Below are 22,810 nucleotides of genomic sequence, written 5' to 3'. Positions count from 1 at the left end.
GCCAGACTGGGAGAGCCAGAGCCCAGCGCAGACCAAGGAAGTGAACGCTGCACGCCTGGATACTCAAAATGTCAGCTTGTGGAGGGACCTGGATCTCCCGCAGGAATCTGACTTTATACATAAAAAGGCCAATGAGCTTTCTGCTGAGGTGAACTGAGCGCAGATGAACTCAGTCTTCTCAGCAGTGATGCAAGACTCTTTGACATGTGGAAGGGGTAGATAATGCTAGTGAAATACGGATAGTTCCCTGGCTTGCCACATCATGCAAGAAGGCTGCTTTGCCCCTAAACAAAGGTCAATCCTTGAATATTTGATACATTTCTAATAACAACCATGAAGATACTCTTGAGAGAAAATCCCAGATATGAAGGACAGGACTTAAGCCAATACTAAGCTACATATACCTTTTTGTTATATTATATCACCTCTGCATAACCTGTCAAAGGTAGCTAGAGGAGAACATAGGTGATAGATGCCTGCTAACAGGGACTTAACTAATTTATACTTCATACCTGGCTATTATAAGTTATACAAACAAGATAGAATACTATTGCAAGCCAATAGAAATAAAGATGGGAATGTCCACGAAGAAAAAGGCACAGCCCTCTTCAGATCCTGAAAAGGAGACTTAAACTTGCCTCTGAAGAGTAACACAACCCTAGACAATGTGGAAGCATATTGTTTCAACATAACAATTCAGTATAGATGTCACAAATGGGAGGAAAAATGGCAGCAGGTAATACCTATAGGACAATGGAGTATAAGAGTAGATAAAAGTACTGAGAAAAGTCTGGTGAAATGAGAAGGGGGAAAAAACAAACCAATTGGCAAATGGTAACAATACACAAAGTAGTTTCAGGTTACTGTGTATATATAAAAGTAGTCTAGTTTTCAAGGATGAGTTTTAATTTCTTCAAAAAATAAAACTCAAAGGGAAGTCGAAAAGAATGTATTTCCAATGAAAAGATTCTCAAGTCAACATTGTGTGCGGGCAGCTACAGAGAGTGGTGCAGGCTGTGCACTGCACAAAAGCCACATCTAAATGGGCATCAACACGAAAGATTTAAACATTTACTGTGACAGTATTCCAGTAGATGGCAGCATATTGAGGAAGGGCATCTTTTTAAAATGTATAATGCATACATAATGAGTGAGATGTGCACCATCTGGGGGATGGTCATGATGGAGACTCAGACTTTTGGGGGGAGGGGGGGAAATGGGCATTTATTGAAACCTTAAAATCTGTACCCCCATAATATGCCAAAATAAAAATAAAATAAAATAAAATAAAAATACATAAGAAGAAATAAGCCATTCCCATTAAAAAAAAAAAAAAATGTATAATGGCACCACGTGTCCCCCAAACAGCCTTGACTTCACCCAAAAAGAACTGAATGACCTAACTGAAGGGACTTCATGAAATTAGTAGCAATTTCTAATCTTTAGAAATCAAATTCTCAGTGCATTTCATTTTAAAGTCACCAATGTAAAAGGTAAAGAGAATATATGAAGAGCTACTCAAAAATCACCAATTTCATTTGCTTTGTTTCCTGTTTCTTAATTGCTTCTGTCTAATTTAGTGTTCTTTAACAGTAATCTTTTACTTTTTAAGATAATAGAGCATTATTCTCTTATGCCTTCCAAAGAAATGAAAGGGGAAAATTGCATGAATTGAGGCAGCACATCATGCTTTTACAAATTTGAGCAATTTCTATTACTGAATCATAAATATTTAAGGACGCATATCCAAACCATCACACAGGAAAATTCTACATTGAACAATTCCAAGTGAATATGTCTTTTAGTAAACACTATGTGCCATTATCTAAATCATAGAAAAATAGCCCGCATTTCAAATTTTGAAAATTGAGCAAATTAAATGTTGGTCTGCACAGCATGATATGAGTCTATCTTCCTCTGATTTTCTCACTTCTGCTTTTGTTTAGTAATGGAGAAAAGAACAATTCAGGCAAACACTTCCTTGCTTTTGGAATAAAGCAAGCCAGGTGTGAGAAGTTTTTCTTATAGGCCTGCAATCTTATATCCCTATGGACACTGAATTATTAATGGGGGAAAGAGAGAACAAATAACCAAGAGAGGGTTCTTGGCAGCCATTGTTTGAAGTTCATGGTGTTACACAACATTGAGCATGTCCAATTCACCTGCCAGGAGCTATCTGATTCTTACTCTAGGGTTCCATTTTCCTATTTCGATCTTATCCAGCATCTGGCTGGGTGATGGTCCATGTCAAAAGATGTAGATCTTCTTTTTATTCCATTAAACTTTGAGATCTAGTTATGATATCATGCCTCATGTATTTTCATCTACCAAATGATCATAATAGCTGGTTATCTGCTCCCTGCAGAACCTAGGCTTGTGCTGGGAAAGGAAATAGAAAAATTAGGATTTTATTAGTCTCATAAATGTTTGGTCCTTCTGTTCTCATGGGTCTGGCTGGGACTCTCTCCTCATCTCATTTGTCAGATAGAATAGCATGAAGAACACTCAGTCCACACTATCTCAAAGGAGACCCACAACCACACTTGGATTGTATTTTCTAGATTCTAAGGTTAAACAGCCAAAAGGACTGCTGTTTTAGCATTTACAGTGAAGTTCCAACTAAAAGACTGAATCAATGGAAGTGCCCCGATGAGGGCACAAACAAGGGCAGAGGGACAAGGTCAAGGCATTGGTGAGCAGGACCACATGGTTCAATCATTTCAGCTGCTAAGTAGATTGATTTTTCTGCCTGGCTACATGGTATGCTTTGGTGGATTGCTTTTCTCCTTTACTTTTGGGAAGATGATCCTAATTTTAAGCAGCTGAGTCTAAGTTCTTAGGATGAAAAGAAAGGCATTCTCAAACCAATTCTTAAAATGACATCTAGGATTTGCTTCAAAATAATCCAGGGGGAAAAGGAAATGGGGGAGGCAGGTAGATAAAACATCATAGGTCATGAATTGGTAATTTTAAACCCGGTGATAGGTACATGCTCTCTACTTCTGTATGTTAGAAATTTTCCAATATAAGAGGTTTTTTTAAATGTAGAAGCCAATGGTCCAGAAACTTGGTAGTTATTAGTTTCAACCGTTAGCTTCACCTAAACCTTTTTGAAAAAACTGCTAACAAGGAATGCTGTCTCACATCATTTTTTCTCTCCATATCAACCTATCTTATAACAGAGGTAAAAGCAAAGAGCAGAGTTGACAATGGACAGACACGAGGAGGAAGGATTCAATGAAGAGGGAGGTGCAGCCATCAGCCCTTACGGGATGGAGAGTTAACTGTACACATCCATAGGCATCATGTTCTCTTGGCGTCTGGGCATGGAAAACAGCACTCCCATGTCTCACTGGTAAGCACACATTGGAATGCCAAGCTATGGAGTATTTCATCTTGGGTTGCTACAATTTTCCTTAGTTCTTGCATGTGCAAAGAGTATCAAGATCAGTAGGGATTTATAGCCTCGGGAAAAGCTGTGGGTTTATAAAGGACAGGAGCCAATCAGCTCCTTTCTTCAGTATAGGGTCCCTTTGCCTCCCCCACCACGCCTTCGATACCCAGACACTAAGTACAGCAATTCGTGGAGGGCTTAGGCATTCACTGTCATGAGAAAGGCAGGGAAAGGCTTGTATCTCAGTGCTGAGGCCAGGATCCTACGGCTGCCCTTCACAACTAAACTATCTTAAGTGTACCTAGCAACGCTCAAAACACAGAAAATTCTGAACTTGATTCCAATTATATAAGCTATCCTTCTGAATAGTCAGCTTCTAGGAAATCAAACATAGGAAATCTGATTACTAAACAAACACTCCATTAAATACTTAAAAATCTAAAGATACAGAAATTTGGAGGCTTTACATACATTTTTTTGAAATGTATCACAATCACACTTTATGATATAATTCATACACTGATCTTGTGCATGCAAGAGATTCTTCTAAAACAGGAATCAGAAAAGAAGAGAGAAAGTTGGCATTTTTTTTTTCTGTCCCTGATATCAGTTAGCTTAGGTTAAAGAGGATTTCTTGGCATAAAGCATCTTGATTCTATTCCACCTGGAGTATGAGGTGAGAGGTAAAAAAGAGATCTATTTGTGGATAGGCTAATTGAGCAAGTTGCCTACTCAAAGGAAAAATAAAAACACACTGAAGATTGTATAGAACTATAAGCCAAGAATTCTTTAAAACTGATTTCTGAACACTCTGTCATGCTGGGGGCTCACAGGAAGCATCTCTTCCTTTGCTTTGGGCAAAAGATCTGATTCAGATTTCCTCTCACTCATGATCTCCCAGCAAGAGGAGAATTTAAAGATTGCTTCGTTTTTGCCAAATGGCTAAAAAAATTTCTCTTCTATCCTATAATCATGCTTCAGCTCCAGCCAAGGCAATTTAGGCTTGAGGCACATTTCAATTGTTTGGGGCCAGTTCAAACCTCCTCCTCAAACACCTGAAAAGCATAAAATAACATGGTTTTGCAGCATATCTTTATGCTGTATAAATACTATCATGTAATCTTAAAGAGCCAGTAGAAACCTCCACAGAACATACTGTTGGGGTCCTACGCAGACCCTCAGTGCAGCACTAGTGCACCCACCCTGGAGCTGCTGTGAGTGAGTGTTGGCCGCCAACTGTGAGTGAGAACTGCCCTCTCCATTGAAGCCCCCCTCACCTGGGAAGTTACACATCCTCTGCAGGGGGTGATCTGAAGCAAGTGAATCTTCTTGGGGAATGGAGCTTAAGTTAGAAACCAGCTAAATCCACATCTTTGCTCAGCTCCTTCTCCTTCTCTTTCCCTATCCTGCTCCCATCACCTCCCTCTGGGTCCTCTGAGAGCATTCCTCAATAAAGCACTTCCACAGGAATCCCCATCTCTAGAGGAACTGACCTACGACACTTCAAAAACCCAATGGAAGCAAATTAAAATTAACATTTGTTAATTAGTCTGCTGTCTTCAAATATCTACCAATCTGGCCAGTTTCATCAGTGTTTTGACTCATGGACACAAGCAGATATATTAAATAGCCTTAAGACTGGATGTATAAGAAGGTAGGCTGGAGTCTATAGTAGCTCACATCTCTGATTTAGACATCCAACTTAATACACAAAACAGCCTTTCCATCCCCCCCAGACCCATTTCCCCAAAAGCAATCCACACTCCATCTTCACAAGTCTCATTTTCCCTTTGTGTACTTACTTACATATGAGACAAAGCTAATACACTCCATTCTTCTGTTCTATTAGGAGGTTCCTTTCCCTAATATTATATAAACCCAGTGTGAGCCAAGCTGGTTCTGTTTTAATTACTGTTTGATATTTGATTTCCCTACTTTCCAATTAACGGAATAAAAAAAAATCTCAGGTTAAACTTCAAATGAGTATTGTCCACCTGTCTGATGATGCTCTGAGGTCAATTTATATCACATCAAAAAGAAAAACATCATTTATCTTTTGTTGCAAGAATTTGAAACAGAAAACTCATCAACTACTTCTATCAGGAAGAATTTACCTCTGTTTGCTCAAGAAAGCAAAGTTCTTGACCTGAAGACTAGGTAGCTCATCATGGCTAGTCTCCCTATTCCTAGTTGTTCATCCTATAAACTCATTTCCTCCTGTTCACCCTATAAAGCTCATATCTTGGGCTAACTCAGAAACTTAAGGGAGATTTGGGAGTGCAGGATGGTCCTTCAAATGTGGAGATCACATGTTCCCTGAGCTCCTTTTCTGCAGTGATAGGGTTTTCACTTGTTGCCTCTTGCCTACAACATTTCAGGTTTCAGCAGCTGTTGAGCCTCAATAAGAACATCAACACTGGCTACCCCACCTTTCCACAATGGCAGACTGATGGGCAGCCCACACTGGCTGACCTCCTCAAACTGCCTTTGGCAAGTAGAAAACTTCCTTGCTGATTGTTGTAAATGATATCAATATTCTTGCAATTTTGAAAAAGCACTGTCTTTCTTCAGCTTAAAACATTTTTGCCCTCCAAGCAGTGCTGTATGGTAAAAAAAAAAGTTTGGATATCCTTAGTGACAAATTATCAGGCCACAGCTGGAGAGCCAGTTAGGAGCACAGTTAAAATAAGACAGGGTGAGGTTGTCGTGAGATACAGACCCAGGCCCTGCTCACAGCCATGCCGCCCATTTAAGCTCTCAGGTCAAGAAACTTCTGCAAAGATGATAATAACAACATCTATTTCACAAAATTATTGTCGGGAATAAAAAACCATAATATATGGCAAGTTCCCCAGGACATGACTCCCATTAGATGTCTAATAAATATTAGTGGTCTTCCTCTCTGTCCTTGATTTCTGTGTTGTTTCTACCAATTGAGAAGTTCTGGTTGAAAATGTTGGTAAAGGGCGTGACTCCTTTACCAGTGGGAGAAAGTATTTGGGGAACAACGTTCAACATGCCATATGGGCCTGATGGCCCACATAAGGGTATTCTGAGGGGACTCCCTCCCCTGATGCATAAAGTGACTTACCTGGTGGTTGTCCGGATGGTGTTTTCTTTTGTGTGATTGTGCTCTTTGCTCACTTTTTCTGTAAGGAGAAAGAATGAAACATATATCTCTCAGGCAGTTCTCACTTAACTTTCATCTTTTAGTCTTAAGTAGAAATACACTCAACATTTCTTTTTTTCTTTTGTTGGTTTTTTTTTTTGGGGGGGGGTTCTTTTTTAAACATCCATATCCTCCCTGTCTTACTGGAAAAGATAGTCGTCAAGAGCATGTAAACAGTAACCATAAAAATATATTATTAAAAGCCAATCAAAGGGAAACACTTGATAACAAATTTCAAGTGTGTTGCCTGGTAATAACCAGGCCTTAGTAAGTATGTGGTTACACACACCTATCCACATATGCACAGAAACAGTTATTTATACTATATCTTCCCCCAGCTGAAAATTTCTGCTTTCCTCTGATTCAGCATGAAAACTGCAGTTGTTGCAACTGTTCTGCCTCTGACTTTGATGACAACCTTTAAGATTCTGTATTGTTAGGCCCCTTTGTGAGATAGGATATAAAAACAGCCTAAGACCTCTTGGTGCTGCAGTCATTGAGTGCTTATTCTGATAAATGTCACAAGGGACAAAAAATATCACTAGACAAGAAGAGGCAGACCCTCCCTTATTGTGGCTTGAGGTCTATCTACCAGCTGTCAGAAATTATTTAATTAGCTTTCTAGAGCACAAAAGTTGAACTCTGCCCTTCCCAATCCAGTTCAAATGTGAAGACCCTACCCTGATGATCACAGCTCTCAATAGCTTCTTTTAAGTAGCTAGAAAAAACCTGGCCAACTCTGTAAGGGTTTCAGATTTCAATAGCAGGGCAAGTAAAAACCCTTAATCTTGTGGATTTTTGAAAAAAATTAAACAAAGATTTAGAACATCTGTCCCACACTTTCTAATACTAGTTAGAAGCCACTGGATGCGTGTTTGCATGGACAATTCCTTTCTGTCCACTCAACAATGACAATGAGGGTGAATTTAGATTCACAGCCAGTATTCTTTCAGAGAACAGGAAATCGGGACTAAATGACTTGTCTGAGGTCACCCAGGCAGTGATGGTGCCAGGGTGAGAACTCTCAGACACAAAGTCTTTAGCTGATAGAGAGCATGATAGTGTACAGTGAGAGGCAGAAACTTTCTGAAAAGAACCATGCAGGTCTCACTTTTGCAAATTTTAACTCCTCAATCATTACTAAAGTTTTGTTGTTTTTAGATATACTTCAGCCTGTAAAAAATGGATCTTATGTATTTTGTAGCTTGCAAAAATCTGTGTATCCTATTAAGTTTACTGAATTAACGATTTCCACTACTGCAGGGATGTGCACGAATACAGTCCCTGTTTGACGACCTGGAGGCCACCATCTGCAGCACCATTTGATAATTATACAACTAGGAGCTGTGTCACCAGGCCAATGAGAAAGTGAACTATTGTGGTGGCACACAGATTTTAGTTTCTTTTCCCTTTCCTTGTATTTTCCTTAAGAGAGAAAACAAGTGTACACTTACACATAATGAGAAATTTAATGGGTGCTTTGAATTTTGTTATCCATAACAAAACAGAGTTTATTAAACATTAATAACAAACATTATTGATACACAAAGTTCGATATGTACACCAATGCTGACTTTGGACAAGGTATAAGTATGTATTTCTACTGAATCCTAAATCTTTTATGTGTCTACATTACCAATCTCAATCATGTCCAAAAAACAATAGCATATTATATTTGTTGGGGACAAATGGAACGTGGCTCAAAAATGCTGACAAAAGAAACAACCTATGTACTGGGCATTTCAGCTATTTTATCAAGATACTTCACTGAGCTGGTAATTACAGCACTTCTGAATTCCAAGTATTTGAAGTACAAAAAGTGGGTTTACAGAAACAGCTCTACCTAGGGCTATAGCTAGAAACAGATCTCATACTTTCATCTTTTGCTTTTCCTTTGTTTTGCTTTTGTTTTGGCAAGAGACAAAAAAAGTCATTAATTCAGGCCACACTAATTTGGAATTCATGGTAATTCAGTCACTGCTGGAGTAAACTGAAGTTTATCTTTTGCATGCTAAAAAAACTGTTAATCACATCAATTTTTTGCTTAAGCAAAATTACAGAGGTGAGGTGTTTAGCCCAGTCAACAGAAATCATTTGCAGAGAATTGAATAGAGTTCTAGTTTCAAATGTTTCTTAACTATTTATTACAGAAATTTTGGCAGGAATCCTACTTGGCAACTCTTTGTTAGTTTGGATGGCAGTATATGCATTAAAGCAACGAAATTGATTTCTGTCTAAAAAAAATACTATAATTCAGGTTGGGTTTGTTTTGTTTTTTGTTTTTTAACTCTGTTAGAAGGGCTTTCCTTCCAACGATTTCCAATTATTGACATTTTTTTGCACATAAACGTACCTGACAGTTGAAAGAGGAGCTCGGAAGCCATCTTCACAGAGATATCCTGACTGAAGAGGCTTCTCTCTGGGGGGACTCTGCCCTCTGGCATTTTCTGTAAGGGTTCGGTTTTCTCTCGCCCAATTAAAGTGCTATAGCCAACATTCCGGCTGGGTGATATCGAGACATGGGAGTCCTGGATGTCCACCTCCATGGGTTCCTCTTTAATCTTCACCATCTGTGTTTCCTTGTGGCTTTCCGCTGCAAGCAGGTGAACGAAGAAAAACAAAAACACCATCGTTTCTTAATTCTGAACCAAACTCAGTTTCTAATCAGAAAAAACCATGAGGATTGTGTCAGGGAAAACAAGAGGGCAGGCACAGCACAATGGAACAAAGTATGAAAACTACTTGCTCATCCCATCTGATTTCCTGAAAAGGTAAGAAATTTCCTTTTTTCAGCCCAGAGAAATTAAGTGACTTGTTCAAGGTCACACAGATGGCAGGAGAGTCAGGCCTCAGCCTCCAGATCCAGAGCTCATGTCTCCTGACCATCTCCATGGGCTCCTTTCTACCATGCTGCTTCCAGAACTAACAGAGAACATGGTAAATGTCTGCCCTTGTTTTATAACTTACTCAATTCAGTAAATCAACTAAGAGCAAAGCATATTAATATTATCATTTTCTCCCTCCATTTTTATAGCTCTGATCAATTTTTTCCCTCTCTTCTAGGGCACCTAAATTAATAGAGAATAAATAGGGTCAATGCAACTGAGACATTTACACCTTGTTGGAAGCCAGTAATCCTCAAGACCACCTAGGAAGTTAATTGCAGCCCAAGGATTAACACCTAGAAAAACAGCAATCTTACAGGTTATAATAATGATACAATTTACTGACTGTTCATCCTTTTGGTGTGGCTACTAGATGTTTGGTCTTTAGTCTGAAACACATATTTGCTCTGCAAGGCAAGAGTGTCTATATCTATGTGTTGCTCAGAGCTAATGATGAAACATCTTTGAAACAAGGTGAGACAAGATGGGATAATTAGCCCAGCCATTAATTTGGGTCACTTTAAAAGAAGGCCCACTTTCAAATGAATAAGCATGTATTATCAACTACTGTTTACTATTTAGCACCCTGGAAAACAAAAAACAAGGAGGATTCTGATAAGATAGTTGGATAGATGACAGATAGAGTAGTAGGTCAAATGGTGGGCCTCCAAAAGATACTGCTATGTTCTAACCTTAGGAACCTGTAAATGTGGCCTTATTTGGAAAAAGGTCTTTGCAGATGTGATAAGTTAATGATCTCAAGATGAAATCATCCTCGATTATCCAATGACAAGTGTCCTAATAAGAGGCAGAAGAGGATAAGACCTAGAAACTGTGGAAAAGGCCATGAGAAGACGAAGACAGAGACCAGAGTGATGCAGCCATAAACCAAGGAGTGCTGGGAGCCACCAGAAGCTAGAAGAGGTAAGGAAGAATTTTTTTCCCTAGAGCCTCTGGAGAGATTTCAGACTTCTGGCCCCCAGAACCATGGGAGAATTAATTTCTATTGTTCTAAGTTACTAAGTTTATGGTACTTTATTATACTGGACCTAAGAGACCAAGAGATTAGGTCATTAAATACGAAAGTCGGATTTCAAGTCATAAGTGTAGTTTATATCTCTAACAAGAAGCAGTAAAATTAATCAAAGTATGCACCTAAGCTATCGACAAAGTTTTGCCATCTTAATGGTAGCTTGCTCATGCTAGCAGCAAAGAAGCCTGAAGAGCGAGTGGCGATGAAATCACGAAAGGTGTTTTCCACAGCTTGTTAATAACTGAATATTTCTCCTTGCAAAAAACAGCCCAAAGCCTGGAAGAAGTGGTAGTCAGTGCAAGGTCTCATGAATACAGTGGATGACAGAGAGTTTCCAAGTCTAGCTTCTGTAGTTTAAGCAGCAGTGTTTGTGCAACGTGGTAGAGCATTGACTTCCAAGAGGATTGTCCTGTCTCTATTGACCAATCTCAGTTGATTAATCACAAGCATCTTCATCATTTTGTCCAATTGGTTGCAGCAGACATCTGCTGTAATCTTCTGGCTGGGTTTCCTGAAGCTCTAGTGGATAATACCAGCTTTGGACCACCAGACACCATTAGCTTTTTTTGACGAATATTCGGTTTGGGACTGTGTTTTCAACACTTCATTTTTATCCAGCCATTGTGCCAAATGCTTGCCATAGTCCAAAAGAATCCATTTTTCATCACATATAACAATATGGCATAGAAATGGTCCGCCTTTATGTCATGACAGCAAAGAAAGGCAAGCTTCAAGATGATTTCTCTTCTGATACTTGTTTAATTTCTCTTCTGATACTTGTTGCAGAACCCATCTACCCAGATTCTTTACCTTGCCCATTTGTTTCAAATGGTCCAATATTGTTAGAATAGCAACCTCAAACCTTGCTGCTAATTCACACGTAGGTTGAGATGGATTCACGTCCACTACAGCTGTCAGCTGAAAGCTGCTATCTACCTTGGTCTCAGGTTAACCACATGGTTCATTTTCAAGATTAAAATCACCAGAACAGAACTTCTCAAACATCAACGTGCTGTGTGTTCCTTAGCCACATCCTTCTCAAACACTTCGTTGATATTTCAAGCCGTTTGCACTACATTGGTTCCACAACAGAACTCATATTCAAAAATAACATGAATTTTTTACTTATCCATGGTTTCACAAAAATTGCTCTAAAAAATTTTTTTTGAAAGATAATCACAGGCCAAAGCACACATTTGAAAGACTGAGGATGTACCTTCACAATAAAAATAAAATAAGAAGTGTCAAAGTGAAATGTCACAGATACCAAGCGTCAAACTTAGTACTTAAGGAAATCAGACATTTTATACTTAATAACGTAAATAGTTAGATAGATAGATATATTGATCAAACAGTAAGAAACAGTATAAAGGAGGGGCTGATCTGTGGGACAGCCAGGAGATGTGAAGGGGAAAACCTCATTGCTGTAAGCTGGGAGGTCAGAGAAACCATGCTGTCCTTAAAAAGTATGACATGGGTGAAAGTTGAATATATATATACATATAGTTTGTTGACCAGCAGTTAAAAAAAATAGGAGAGCATTTTAAATTAAATGATTAAAATTAACATGGTGCTATCAAGAAGATCTCATGTAAGTAGAGTGCTAATTGTTCTTTTTTCTTTCTGACATAGGACACATGCTTCTCAGGGAAAACTGCTTGTTTTTTGTCAGAAACTAAACTGCAGGCAACTGTGATATTTAATTTAGAGTCCTCACCCCTTCCCCTATTCCTGCCAAGCTGTTTTATCTCTACATGTCTGTGAAGTAGTTCATAGAAATCAAATTCATTGATGGATGGGTAGAAGGAAGAAAGGAAGGGAGGGAGGGAGGGAGGGGGAGGAGGGAAGGGAAGGAGGGAGGGAGAAAAGAAAAATAGAAAGCTGTCCAAGGTGCATGCTTAGCCTCTTTGCCTTTGCTTCCAGTCCATGTGACTTTTTCTTGAGTACTCATCTCCCCCTTCCCATAGAGATATGGTAACCTTACTACAGCCATCCTGACATCCACCCAGATCACCCACCCACATGGGCAGTCACAACACATGCTTCCCTTTTCATGTTCCCCCAAAACATTTAATATCTGGAAAATATACAGTGGGGTCAATGTCACAGGTACATAAAATGATACCTCTGAACCTTGCACTGCTAAGTAATTCCAAGGCCTGAGAACAAACACAAAGGAATACGAGCACAAATACAAAAGGATTCATTTAGTTAAAAAACAAAACAAAACAATACACTCAACAATATAAAGAGCAAAGCTAGAAAGAAGCTTCGTTATTTATCTCTGCCCCCCACCCGCTGCCCTAGCCATTTCCCCAGCTCTGACCATGGATTAAGAGCCACCCAGCTATTTGTACCACTGAATTTAATGAAATTAGTTTTTAAAAGCTACTTGGGATAATTTCAAGTATGATTTACTGAAGTGCTTTCTGTTCTTTCTTATGACAACTCTTGACCTTTCAAAAACGCACAAAACACTGACAAAAACCTTCAGCATTCTGACTCTATCTGATAGGTGCCAGACTCACAGAGAAGAGTTTTCAAACTGACATCTCAATGGACAAGTGAGACATAACATAATAAGTATTCTTATAGTGCTTTCTCTTCCGTGCAATAGCATTATTGCCAAGTGTTTTCTTGGCTTTTTTAAAAAGCAAGATTTCTCAACCTTGGCACTACTGATAATTGGGACCAGATAATCTTTGTTGTGGGGGACTGTGTTGTACTAGCAACATCCCTGGTCTCTACCCACAAGATACCAGCAGTGCTGTCCTCTAGGGGTTTTTTGTTTGTTTGCTTGCTTTTCTAGAGATGGGGCTTTGCTATGTTGCCCAGGCTGGAGTGGAGTGGCTATTCACAGGTACAATCATAGCGTACTACAGTCTCTGTGGGCTCAATTAATCCCCCTGCCTCAGCCTCCCAAGCAGCTGGGAGGTGTGTGCCATGGCACTCAGCTCCATCCTCTAGTTTTAACAACCAAGCATGACTCTGGACATTGCCAAATTTGCTTTGGGGTCATCCAATCACCCTGGTTGAAAACCACTGGTCTAAAGTTTTTGCCACTCCCTAGTTTTTGCACCCAAAAAAGCTTCATCAGTGCCCAAGGCAAAGAAGAAAGAAAAAGTTTATCTCATGTTCTAGCCTTGGCTCATCTTGGTTTTAATCACCACCTTAGCCAGGTATCTGGACAGGCTGGCCTGGGAATCAGGAATTGGGATAATCTGGAAACACAGGTTTCTGCTACTGCTCCACTAGGTCCCCAGGCCAGCTCTCTCCTTTTTGCCTGGGGCATTCTAACATAACAATGGTTGAATTTATCATTTCTACTCACTTTTAGCCTTCACTCCCATTATCCAGGGACATGTCTACACCTCTGGGATTTCACCATCCCGCCCCCTATACACACAACATGAATCCTTTTAGAATCTCTTAAAAAAAATCTCTTTTAGAATCTTTTAATAAACACTCATTTTATACCAAGTGGCCTATACTGCTATTCCAAGAAAGAAATTGGCATATGGAAAAAGATGAGGGACGAAGGATTAACAGCAGGTTATGCTTGGGGGAAGAGGTTGTGAGTGATTGTCTATGGCAATGCTGATTTGTATTTTACAAATTTTCTATGATAAATATGGATATTTTGTCATTTACCTAAGTTGCCAAAAGTCATAAACAATTATATATACCTATAAAAAGATGACAAAGTCCAGTTTGTGACAGAGAGGTGTGGGATGATATTTTATCTTTGGAAATATTTAAAAACACTGTGTATTCCTAGTAGCATTAGAAGGGTGGTTTGTGAAGGGGATAAACTCTGCTCAAACTCTGTCTGGCAAAAGAAGGGAAGAGAAGTAAGAAAAGTGGTAATACTGTTTTTTTAAGCTTCATATATTAATATTCACTACATATTAGCTATCAAAATGTGCTCTACTTCATTTGCCAGTCATTTGGTCATTCCACAATATATTTTTAGTATCTACTATGTACTAAAGTACTATGAGAGATGATATTCAAACTACAAAGATCAATAAGACATGGTTCTAGCCTTTGAGCAATTTGAATCTAAACAAATGATGTGACAAGTATAAACATCCTTCTAATACAAGAAGTAAAACTAAAATACAGTGTGGGAAGAGAAGTCAAGGTAGACCATGAACCAAGGCACAAAGGTGGAACTGTGTTCTGCCTGGGGTGTTCAGGGAATATCATGTTGTCTGGTTTGGCTGGAAGGCCAATATTGAGAGGCAGAACTGGTACCTTGAATAATCAAGACTCACAGGATAACAAAAGCAATTCTTATTTTTGTCTTTTGTTTTCTATTTAAACTTGTTCAGGGGGAAGGGTTCTTCCCCTGTTCCCGGGCAAAAACTGAGGCAGGCCTATAACCTGGTAATTCTTAGAAAATACAAAGCCCTATAGCTCCTTTAAATACCAAAACAGTCTCAATTCAGAAACCAGAATGCCTAAGCTCAGGTGTTACTGCATAGTTCTACCCCTTCCCCTCCTGGAAGAGTCTCTAGGCTGCCAGACCCAGGGGTGTGGGGTGGGTAAAGGGGTGTGTCAGCTCCTTCTCCCTTTCTTGCTGCCTTCCCTCCCACCTACTAGCTGCCCTTTCAGATTGAGGCCTTCACTCACGGTCCTGTTGTAAAGTGGTTTGATGCTCCTTAGGCCAGCAGAGGTTTCTCATATGGTATTTGCCCATGGGGTCGGTCTTCAGAGACCTTTAACTCTGAGGTGATCTATCTCTCTGCTGGAGTTCCCTTTACCTGGGTGAACTCCCTCTTGCCTGAGATCACTTATCTCTTGCACTGCTCACAGGAATCCACCTGTCGGCTTCCATCTTCCTTTATGTTGAGCTACCATCATTCTCTAGGCAGCCCCACCAGACAGCATTTAAGACAAAACCCACACCAGCCCTCCTGTGGGAATTTGGTCTATGTCTGGGCCATGGGAAACAGCACCTCTTTATTTGATATAGAGGCCAAGTTCAAGCAGAACGCAATACCATGGCAATTCTCTTTCACTCAGCCACCAAAGCAGCTCACCAGTCCATTTCTCCCCTCTAGATTTCCCAGGCAGACATCAGACACCAGTCCACTGTGCTTCCCAACTGAAGACAACACAAACTTCCCAGATTGAGCGCTCTAATCTTAGGTGAGAGGCCAGCATCCTTCACCCATCCCTCTACCCTGTCACAGGGAAATCACAGCACAGTTCTCTCCAAAGAAATCTTCAAAATCCCCTTTCACCCCCATCTGTAATAACCTTTCACTTTTATACTCTCAACCTCGCTGAGAAGTCCTAGAGTTTTGGTTTTTATTGTGGTAAAATATATATAACATTAAATTTACCATTTGTAAGTGTACAGTTCAATGTCATTAAGTACAGTCCACTCTTATACAACCATCACCACCATCCATCTCCAGAACTCTGTCATCTTCCCACATGGAAACTCTATGCGCAATGAACAATAACTCCCCACTCCCCTTCCCAGCCCAGGCTTTCTACTTTCTACCCTCTTCTACTTTCTGTCTCAACGCCAAGAGTTCAGATTTTTAAAAGCCTCTTCATGCTGTAACCTTGGTGCTGAAATCAAATCTTCCATTTAACACTGTTTAACAAAGAGTGTCAAGTTATATTCCAGAGAAATAAAACTAGAGAGGTAGGCAGGGGCAGAGTATGGAATCTCAGGTGCTGGGCTTAGAAGCCTGTACCGAATGTGGAGTCAGTGAGGGGCCAGCCACCGGGTATGCGCAGGGGAACAGCATGATCAAACTGCATTTCAGAAGGCCAATGTGGCAGTGGCACTTGGAAGGGATGAGAAGAAATGGAAATGGGGCAATTGTTAGGAGTTTACCTGTAATAATACAAGCAAGAGATGAGAGCCTGAACTACAGCAGAGACTGGGATGATAGATAAGATCCACGAGATATTCCAGAGGTGCTGGGTTTGATTATCACTTACTATTTCATAAACAAAAATGCAGGCCAAAAGGACCAATGAAGAGAAACAAACAACCAGGAACTAGAAATGAGGTTTCGTAGTAGCATCCCTATCTCAGAGCCTGGCACTTGCTGGCATCTGAGAGAGGAGAGCTGCCTTCTCCGTTGGCTCTTCCAAAAACAAAATGGAATGAAGACTAAGGTGGGTTTTCTTGGTCACACAGAGAATGATTAAGCCCCAGACTTACTAGAGCAGAGGCCAAGGATGGGAGCAGACATGGATTTTATTCTAGGGAAGTCTGATACCATGTAGCTCGCTTTTCCTTCTTAGAGACAAGCAATGTGGCAGTGAAGTGGCCTTGGGCCCTGCAGCCATTCCCTCACCTTGTAACTGGAGCTAGACTCCCAGCAAAAGGAGATAATTATATCTCCATCATTGTTATCAGAATTAAGAACCTGATGCTTAGACACTAAATGTTATTCTCCCTTTTGGCTTACATGCTTCTTCTCCATGGGAAGTTATATTTTAAATTTCATTTTTCTCTATGGTGTGGCCCTTGGTTCATTCCCACAATGACCAGTACAGTGGTCCTCAGTGGGGAAAAACTCCCTGTTCCTGCTCTGAGAAACAAACCCCAACAGGGTGCTACCACACCCTAGAGAGAGGCAATACAAGCTCTGCTCAGATGCCTACATTTTGGGAACATATTGGTCATCTGTTCCTGGGGAAAAAAGAAAGGAAACTCACTCCATAAAAGAAAAGAGTGGTGGGGCAGATTTTCTCTAGTGCTCCTCAATATACAAAAACCTCCAAGAATGGTAGTTTCCAACAGAAAAGACATACTATGGCCTGCAGTACACACACACACACACACACACACACACACACACACACACACACACACACACACACACACACACACCATACACTTCCCACACATTTTACCCAGAACAGTACAGGAGTAACCCAGCAAACCATGAGACCAAGCCAATGTCTGTGATGAAGATGATCAAAGATTGGGGTCAAATTAAATCATTAATTAATTAATCCATTAACTGAATTAAATACTTTTTTTGGGTAGTGGCAGTAATCTTTATAGTAACCTAAACATTAGGAGAATTGTATTTAAAAGGATAGGACTAGGGGTTTTTTGTTCACCTTTTCCTTCTGTCTCTCTCTCTCTCTCTCACATACTTTTTAATTCCTAAAACAATTTCAAAGGTATTTTATCAGAAATGACTTCCTGAATTTGATCATCAAAATCATAAATTACCTAGTGTTTTTCCCTCTATATCAATATACTACCTGGCAACTTAGGGAGGAAAATAAACAAATGTCTGAAGAATTAGCTACGCACATTAGAATTCATAACTAAGTAGATAGAGGTAAGCAGGGAATCAACTTAGAGTCCATTTTAAAATATATACTACAAGGAGCATGAGGTATTCTATTTTACTAATCATTCTGAATTTGCAGAGAACAAATGTGCCCTAAAAAAGCTAACCTCAAACTTTAAAGGTAATAAAGGGGTAGAAAGACCTGGAACTCCTCTTTCAGAGGTACATGAAACATACACCAAGTCAAAGCACTTGTTCCTTTATTCTTACATAGACTTTTAAATTAGTTTTATGTCCCCAGTCCCAGTAATTAATGCAATAGGTCCTGGCCTGAGTTAACTCAATTGGGTATTTGCAAATGTTTTCAGATTGGCCACAGAACTGGGCCCACAGCTGCAGTATAAGTGTTCCACTTGATTCTAGTGACCAAAAATCAGAATACGTCTATCAAACATACAAATTCTGCATTCGATGTCACTTTGGTCAACATCGAAATCAAAATTAAAACCCTTCAGTCAGTGGGGGCTCCGGGAGATGAGCTTTGCCAACCAAGCAGATGATGTGTGTGGCTCAATCTTTATCTGTTGAACTGAGTGTCCCAGTGTTCGATGTAAAACCTCTCCCAATCATCTTGTTTTCTTTTCATTTAATGATTTCATCACTAGAAATTAGCTAAAGAGGTGTATTTAAACTGTACATATGCCATTTGGTAACATTCCAAATGACCTCATTTTTTAAAAAATTAACCTATTTTTCATCTAATGTCCAGAATATACTTTTCCTGTATCACATTAAAAAGGCAAAAAAAAAAAAAAAAAAAAAAAAAGGAAAAAGGAAAAGGGTCAATTAAAGTATCTGATCTATCCTTAAAGCTATTTAACATTATTATCCTTTGCCATTCTAAGCCCTGTCCATTCTTATCTGTTGTGATTAATAGGACCAGAATGCTGGGGTGTATATGTTCACAGGTTTTAAGCAGAATTCCTGGAAGATTCCACAGAACTCCCGCTGCCATAAAAAATTACCAAAAGGCAAGGGGCATCTCTGTCACGTGATGGGTTGGATGTTGCTTTATGCCCATTGCTTTATGCACAGAGAGTTGGGAGGAGGACAGAGGGATTCCTTAATGTCAAAGACAGGAAGGCGCAAATGAAATTGCATTTTAATAACTAAGAGTGTTGCCAAACTTTCAAATATTTCCCATTTCCAGATAGTCAAAAGGCTTTAGTAAATGCAGACAAGTTTAAAATGCTTGTCTCAGGTGGTGCTAAATATTACCAATATATACTAGTATTATATATAATACTAATATATACTAGTGTATGCTAATTAATATTGCTAGTATAAATAATAATGAATCATGTCGCAAGGCCATCTCTGCTGAGAAGCCCTGCCTACTTTACTCCCATTAGCCAATGTTTCCAGAAGAGAGGGAAGGGCTGGGGAGAATAGTACACAGGGCAGGGCATCACACAACCCAGACCAGAGCCCAGGAAGGGCTGGTGAACCCAGTGCAGAGAGCAGGGCATCATACAACCCAGACCAGAAGCCACGTAATTGCAAGAGTGAGACGGGTTGCAACACATGGGTTGGAAAGAAAATGTGGGCTCCATGCAGGTGAAGGCAGTGTGTTATTTACCTTTGATTCTTTACTGCCCAAAAGAGGGCTTGGAAAATAGCAGAAGCTCAATAAACATTTGTTAAATGAATGAATAATTAAAAAAAAAGAGGAGGCCCATAAGAAGAGATGGAAATACAGGACAAGAAGTAGAGGAAGACTAACATACAGGGTTCATTTAAACCCCAGGAAATGTTTACATATATTTGCCAAAAATGAAAGCCCTAACAGCCAATAATAAATAAATCCTCCCCCCCACACACACTTTTTTTTTTTTTTTGAGACAGGTCACTCTGTTGCTTGGGCTAGAGTGCCGTGGCATCAGCCTAACTCACAGCAACCTCAAACTCCTAGGCTCAAGAAGTCCTTCTATCCTTTTGATAGGGTGCTCTCTCTAGTCCTTTGCCTGTGGGAGTCCTCAGACTACAGGTGGGACCTCCTGTTGGTGGATGATGTTCCCTCTGGGCTCTCAATTCCCCACAGTTCTTAGAGACAGAGAGTGCATAGATATTCTCATAATGTATTTTGGCAGTGTTTCAACCTTCTTTTCCAAATGTTTTTTAAATCAAAGCTACTTATAAGTGGTGTAAGCAACTTGCTTTAATTTCCTTTCCTCTCTCTGGTTCCTGTGTCCACCCTAGTGCAGGTGCCGAAGAACAAGGAACAGTCACTAGAGGCGGGGTTGGGGGGCGGGGGGGGGGGGGGAAGAGGTAACCCTCAAACTGGAGAGCTAGGCCCCAGTAACTGAACACTCACGCTGCCACATTAGCCCTGGGTGGCTCTGGAAGAGCTATGAGTCAGGCAGGAAGAACTTTTTAATATGAACAATGTTTTAGGAGAAAATATTTTAAATAGTATGAGGCTGAGATAAACAGGGTGTAAAATGTAGTGGGGTAGGCACATGTGATTGAAAGGATTTGTCCTATCAAATTATCTTCCTAGTCCCCAGTTTTCTTTCTTGACTCTCCAGAGCTCTTCAAATAAAAGAAAAAGTATTAAAGAAAGTATTACCTACATATTTACTCAATATGTTGGCTAAGTAAGCATGGCTGAAGTCCAAGTGAAGGTTCTTACCAACATATGAATGCAGAGTAAGGGAGGAGATCTAGTTCTCAAAATTAGTCCCAGAAATCAGTGCAATTTCACCTCTCACCTCATTAATCCTTTGGCTTTGCTGAGGGCCTCTCCCCTTCTTGACTCAAGGGGCTATCAGCGTGCCTTTGGCAGCATGTGTGTGGACCATAGGAAGCCTCTGTAAGGCTGTCCCCACAAATGCCCTCTACCCTAAAACAGCAGGAAGAATTTCTGGTAGCAAAAATAGGGGAAGTATGTGTTTATGTTTAGGGCAAGGGTGGGTTTATGGGGATAAGGATGGTAGTAGCAGGAAGTAAGGAAACAAGTTTGTAATTTATTCTTGAAACAGTGACCCTCACCACCTGATTTTGTACCTAAGATAAAATGTGATGGGTCATGCATCTATTCTATCACCTCCTCTCATTTCTCCAGCTGTGGAGATAAGCGATACAAGCATATGGCAAGCTACAGGACACCAGGAAATGCGCTGGAATCCAGCTGCTATCCTGTATCTAGAAAAAAGGAAGTAAATCAATTCACAGTGCAAACTCAGGATGGTTTAAAATGGGAAAAATACATGGAGTAAATAGAAAAATTATTAGGAGGGAAGACAAAGATGCCTTCAGAAAGAATACCACGGGTCCTCACACTTTGATAAAGAGAAAACACCACTTTTAAATCATTTCTTTTTCTATATGAATAATAAAAGCCACAAGAGAGATAATTCTCCTTGTGAAAGTTTTCCTATCTTGGGCTAACATGGACACTTCCCTGCCCAAGTGGGAATGGGCCCCATCACCCTCAGACTATGAACATCTTCCAGTGCTCAGACATGCCAAGTGGCCCCTGCACTGCCACCCAGAACAGCTCCTGCCCATTGGGTGACTCGGCCACTTGGCAAGGGACAGGCTACTTAGCAATCGGTATTCCCTTCTCCACAGGCAGGTCTATCAGACCAGCATGTACCCAGATGGGCACAGTATCCATGGGTTTAATTATACATGCTAATATTCCCCTTCTTTGACATGAATAAGCTGAAGGTGAAAGGTTAATATGGCGACGAGAAGAAAAACCACTGTGGAATGAGAATGTTTTAGATTACCTTTTTGAGGAAAATAACAGTCATGCTCTCCCTCACAAGACTATAACTGTGGTGACATATAGCCAAAAAGGCTGGAGGGGAAAGAACTGTAAAATACTAGAACATTGTAAGGTATATAGATTCTACCTGGCAGGGAAATGTGTCCTCTGAGTGAAAAATTGAACAGATTGCTTGACTGGTTACCCAAATACTTGCAACCACACTACAACCGGATCCCATGGAAAATAAAGCTTCTTCTTAGAGTTGTCATCATCCAATAGTATTATAAAGGAAGGCCTGGAACCCCTCTGTCACACCCATACCCCATGTCCCCTGCCCTGCAGCCCTACCCTCATCCCTGCTGCGTCCAAACTCCTCCCTGCCCCAGTCCTGAAGCAGCCCCAGCCAAAAAGGAATCTATAATGAAGGTGGAGCACACGAAATTCCCTTCAGAGTTCTTGCCTGGTTTCTGGGAACACAAGCCAATATAAATTTTCATGGTTATATTAACAGATGCAGCTATGCAACAGGGAGATGATAATACAACAAGAGCTCTTTTGAGTTGAGTTTTTTAAATCCCAGGCCTTAGTGTGGGAGATAGGGAAGCCTGGTTAAGAAAGTAAAAAGGGTGGCCAGAGGGGTGAGGGCTAAAGATGAAAAGAGGTGCAGAAGTGCTAGCCCTGGGGGTGTGCACTGGAAAAGCCCCCCACCTGGGGGTAGGGATGAGGATGGCGGGGCTCAGCAACAACCATGAGCTTAAGAATTAGAATTACAAAATAAAAAGAATGGTGCTTACTGGCCAAAGTGTGAGTGTAACACAGTTACAATGAGAGAGACTGTTAAAAGCAAGTTCTCTTTGCAGCTGGGAAAGAACAGCTGTCCACAGCTGTATACGGTTTACTTCTGACTCTGTCCTGCTTATATGGTCAGGTTAACAATACCACTAAATAGCCTCTAAGCTTCACAAAATCTAGACCTTCAAGAGAAGACATCTCTAGGGATAGAAACATGTCAAATTTTTACCTTACTAAAATGATCTACTCACTGTTTGTATAAGAAATAGTTTTAGTGCCCCTAAATATCTCCAATTCTCATTGAGTTTTCAAGTACTAAAAAAAGTCTAATTCCTTATTTAGATTTAACTTACCCCCAGTCATGGGTTTTATACATATATAAAGACAGTTGCTCATAATACATATGGCAACAAGGAAAGTGATCTAGCCATTAGTTGTAAGCCCATTGCTGGTCACATTCATTATAAGTCACATAAAATGTT

General features: G+C 40.2%; 1 protein-coding gene across 2 annotated transcripts in view; it reads right to left on the bottom strand.

The window, feature by feature from the left end:
* The window catches only part of ZNF827 (zinc finger protein 827), a 159,849-nt gene that overhangs the window by 64,576 nt on the left and 72,463 nt on the right, over positions 1–22,810 (bottom strand). For both annotated transcript variants that reach the window (XM_012783773.2, XM_012783771.2), the window contains exons 6-7: positions 8,917–9,156; positions 6,486–6,543 (exon numbers count right to left, since the gene is read on the bottom strand). In XM_012783773.2, the coding sequence (XP_012639227.1) occupies positions 6,486–6,543; positions 8,917–9,156 (298 nt within the window). The remainder of the gene's footprint in view (positions 1–6,485; positions 6,544–8,916; positions 9,157–22,810) is intronic.

Source organism: Microcebus murinus, chromosome 15, assembly GCF_040939455.1.
Source record: "Microcebus murinus isolate Inina chromosome 15, M.murinus_Inina_mat1.0, whole genome shotgun sequence".
Taxonomy (NCBI): domain Eukaryota; kingdom Metazoa; phylum Chordata; class Mammalia; order Primates; family Cheirogaleidae; genus Microcebus; species Microcebus murinus.
The sequence above is the reverse complement of the archived record's forward strand: the minus strand, read 5'-3'. Positions and strand labels throughout refer to the sequence as shown.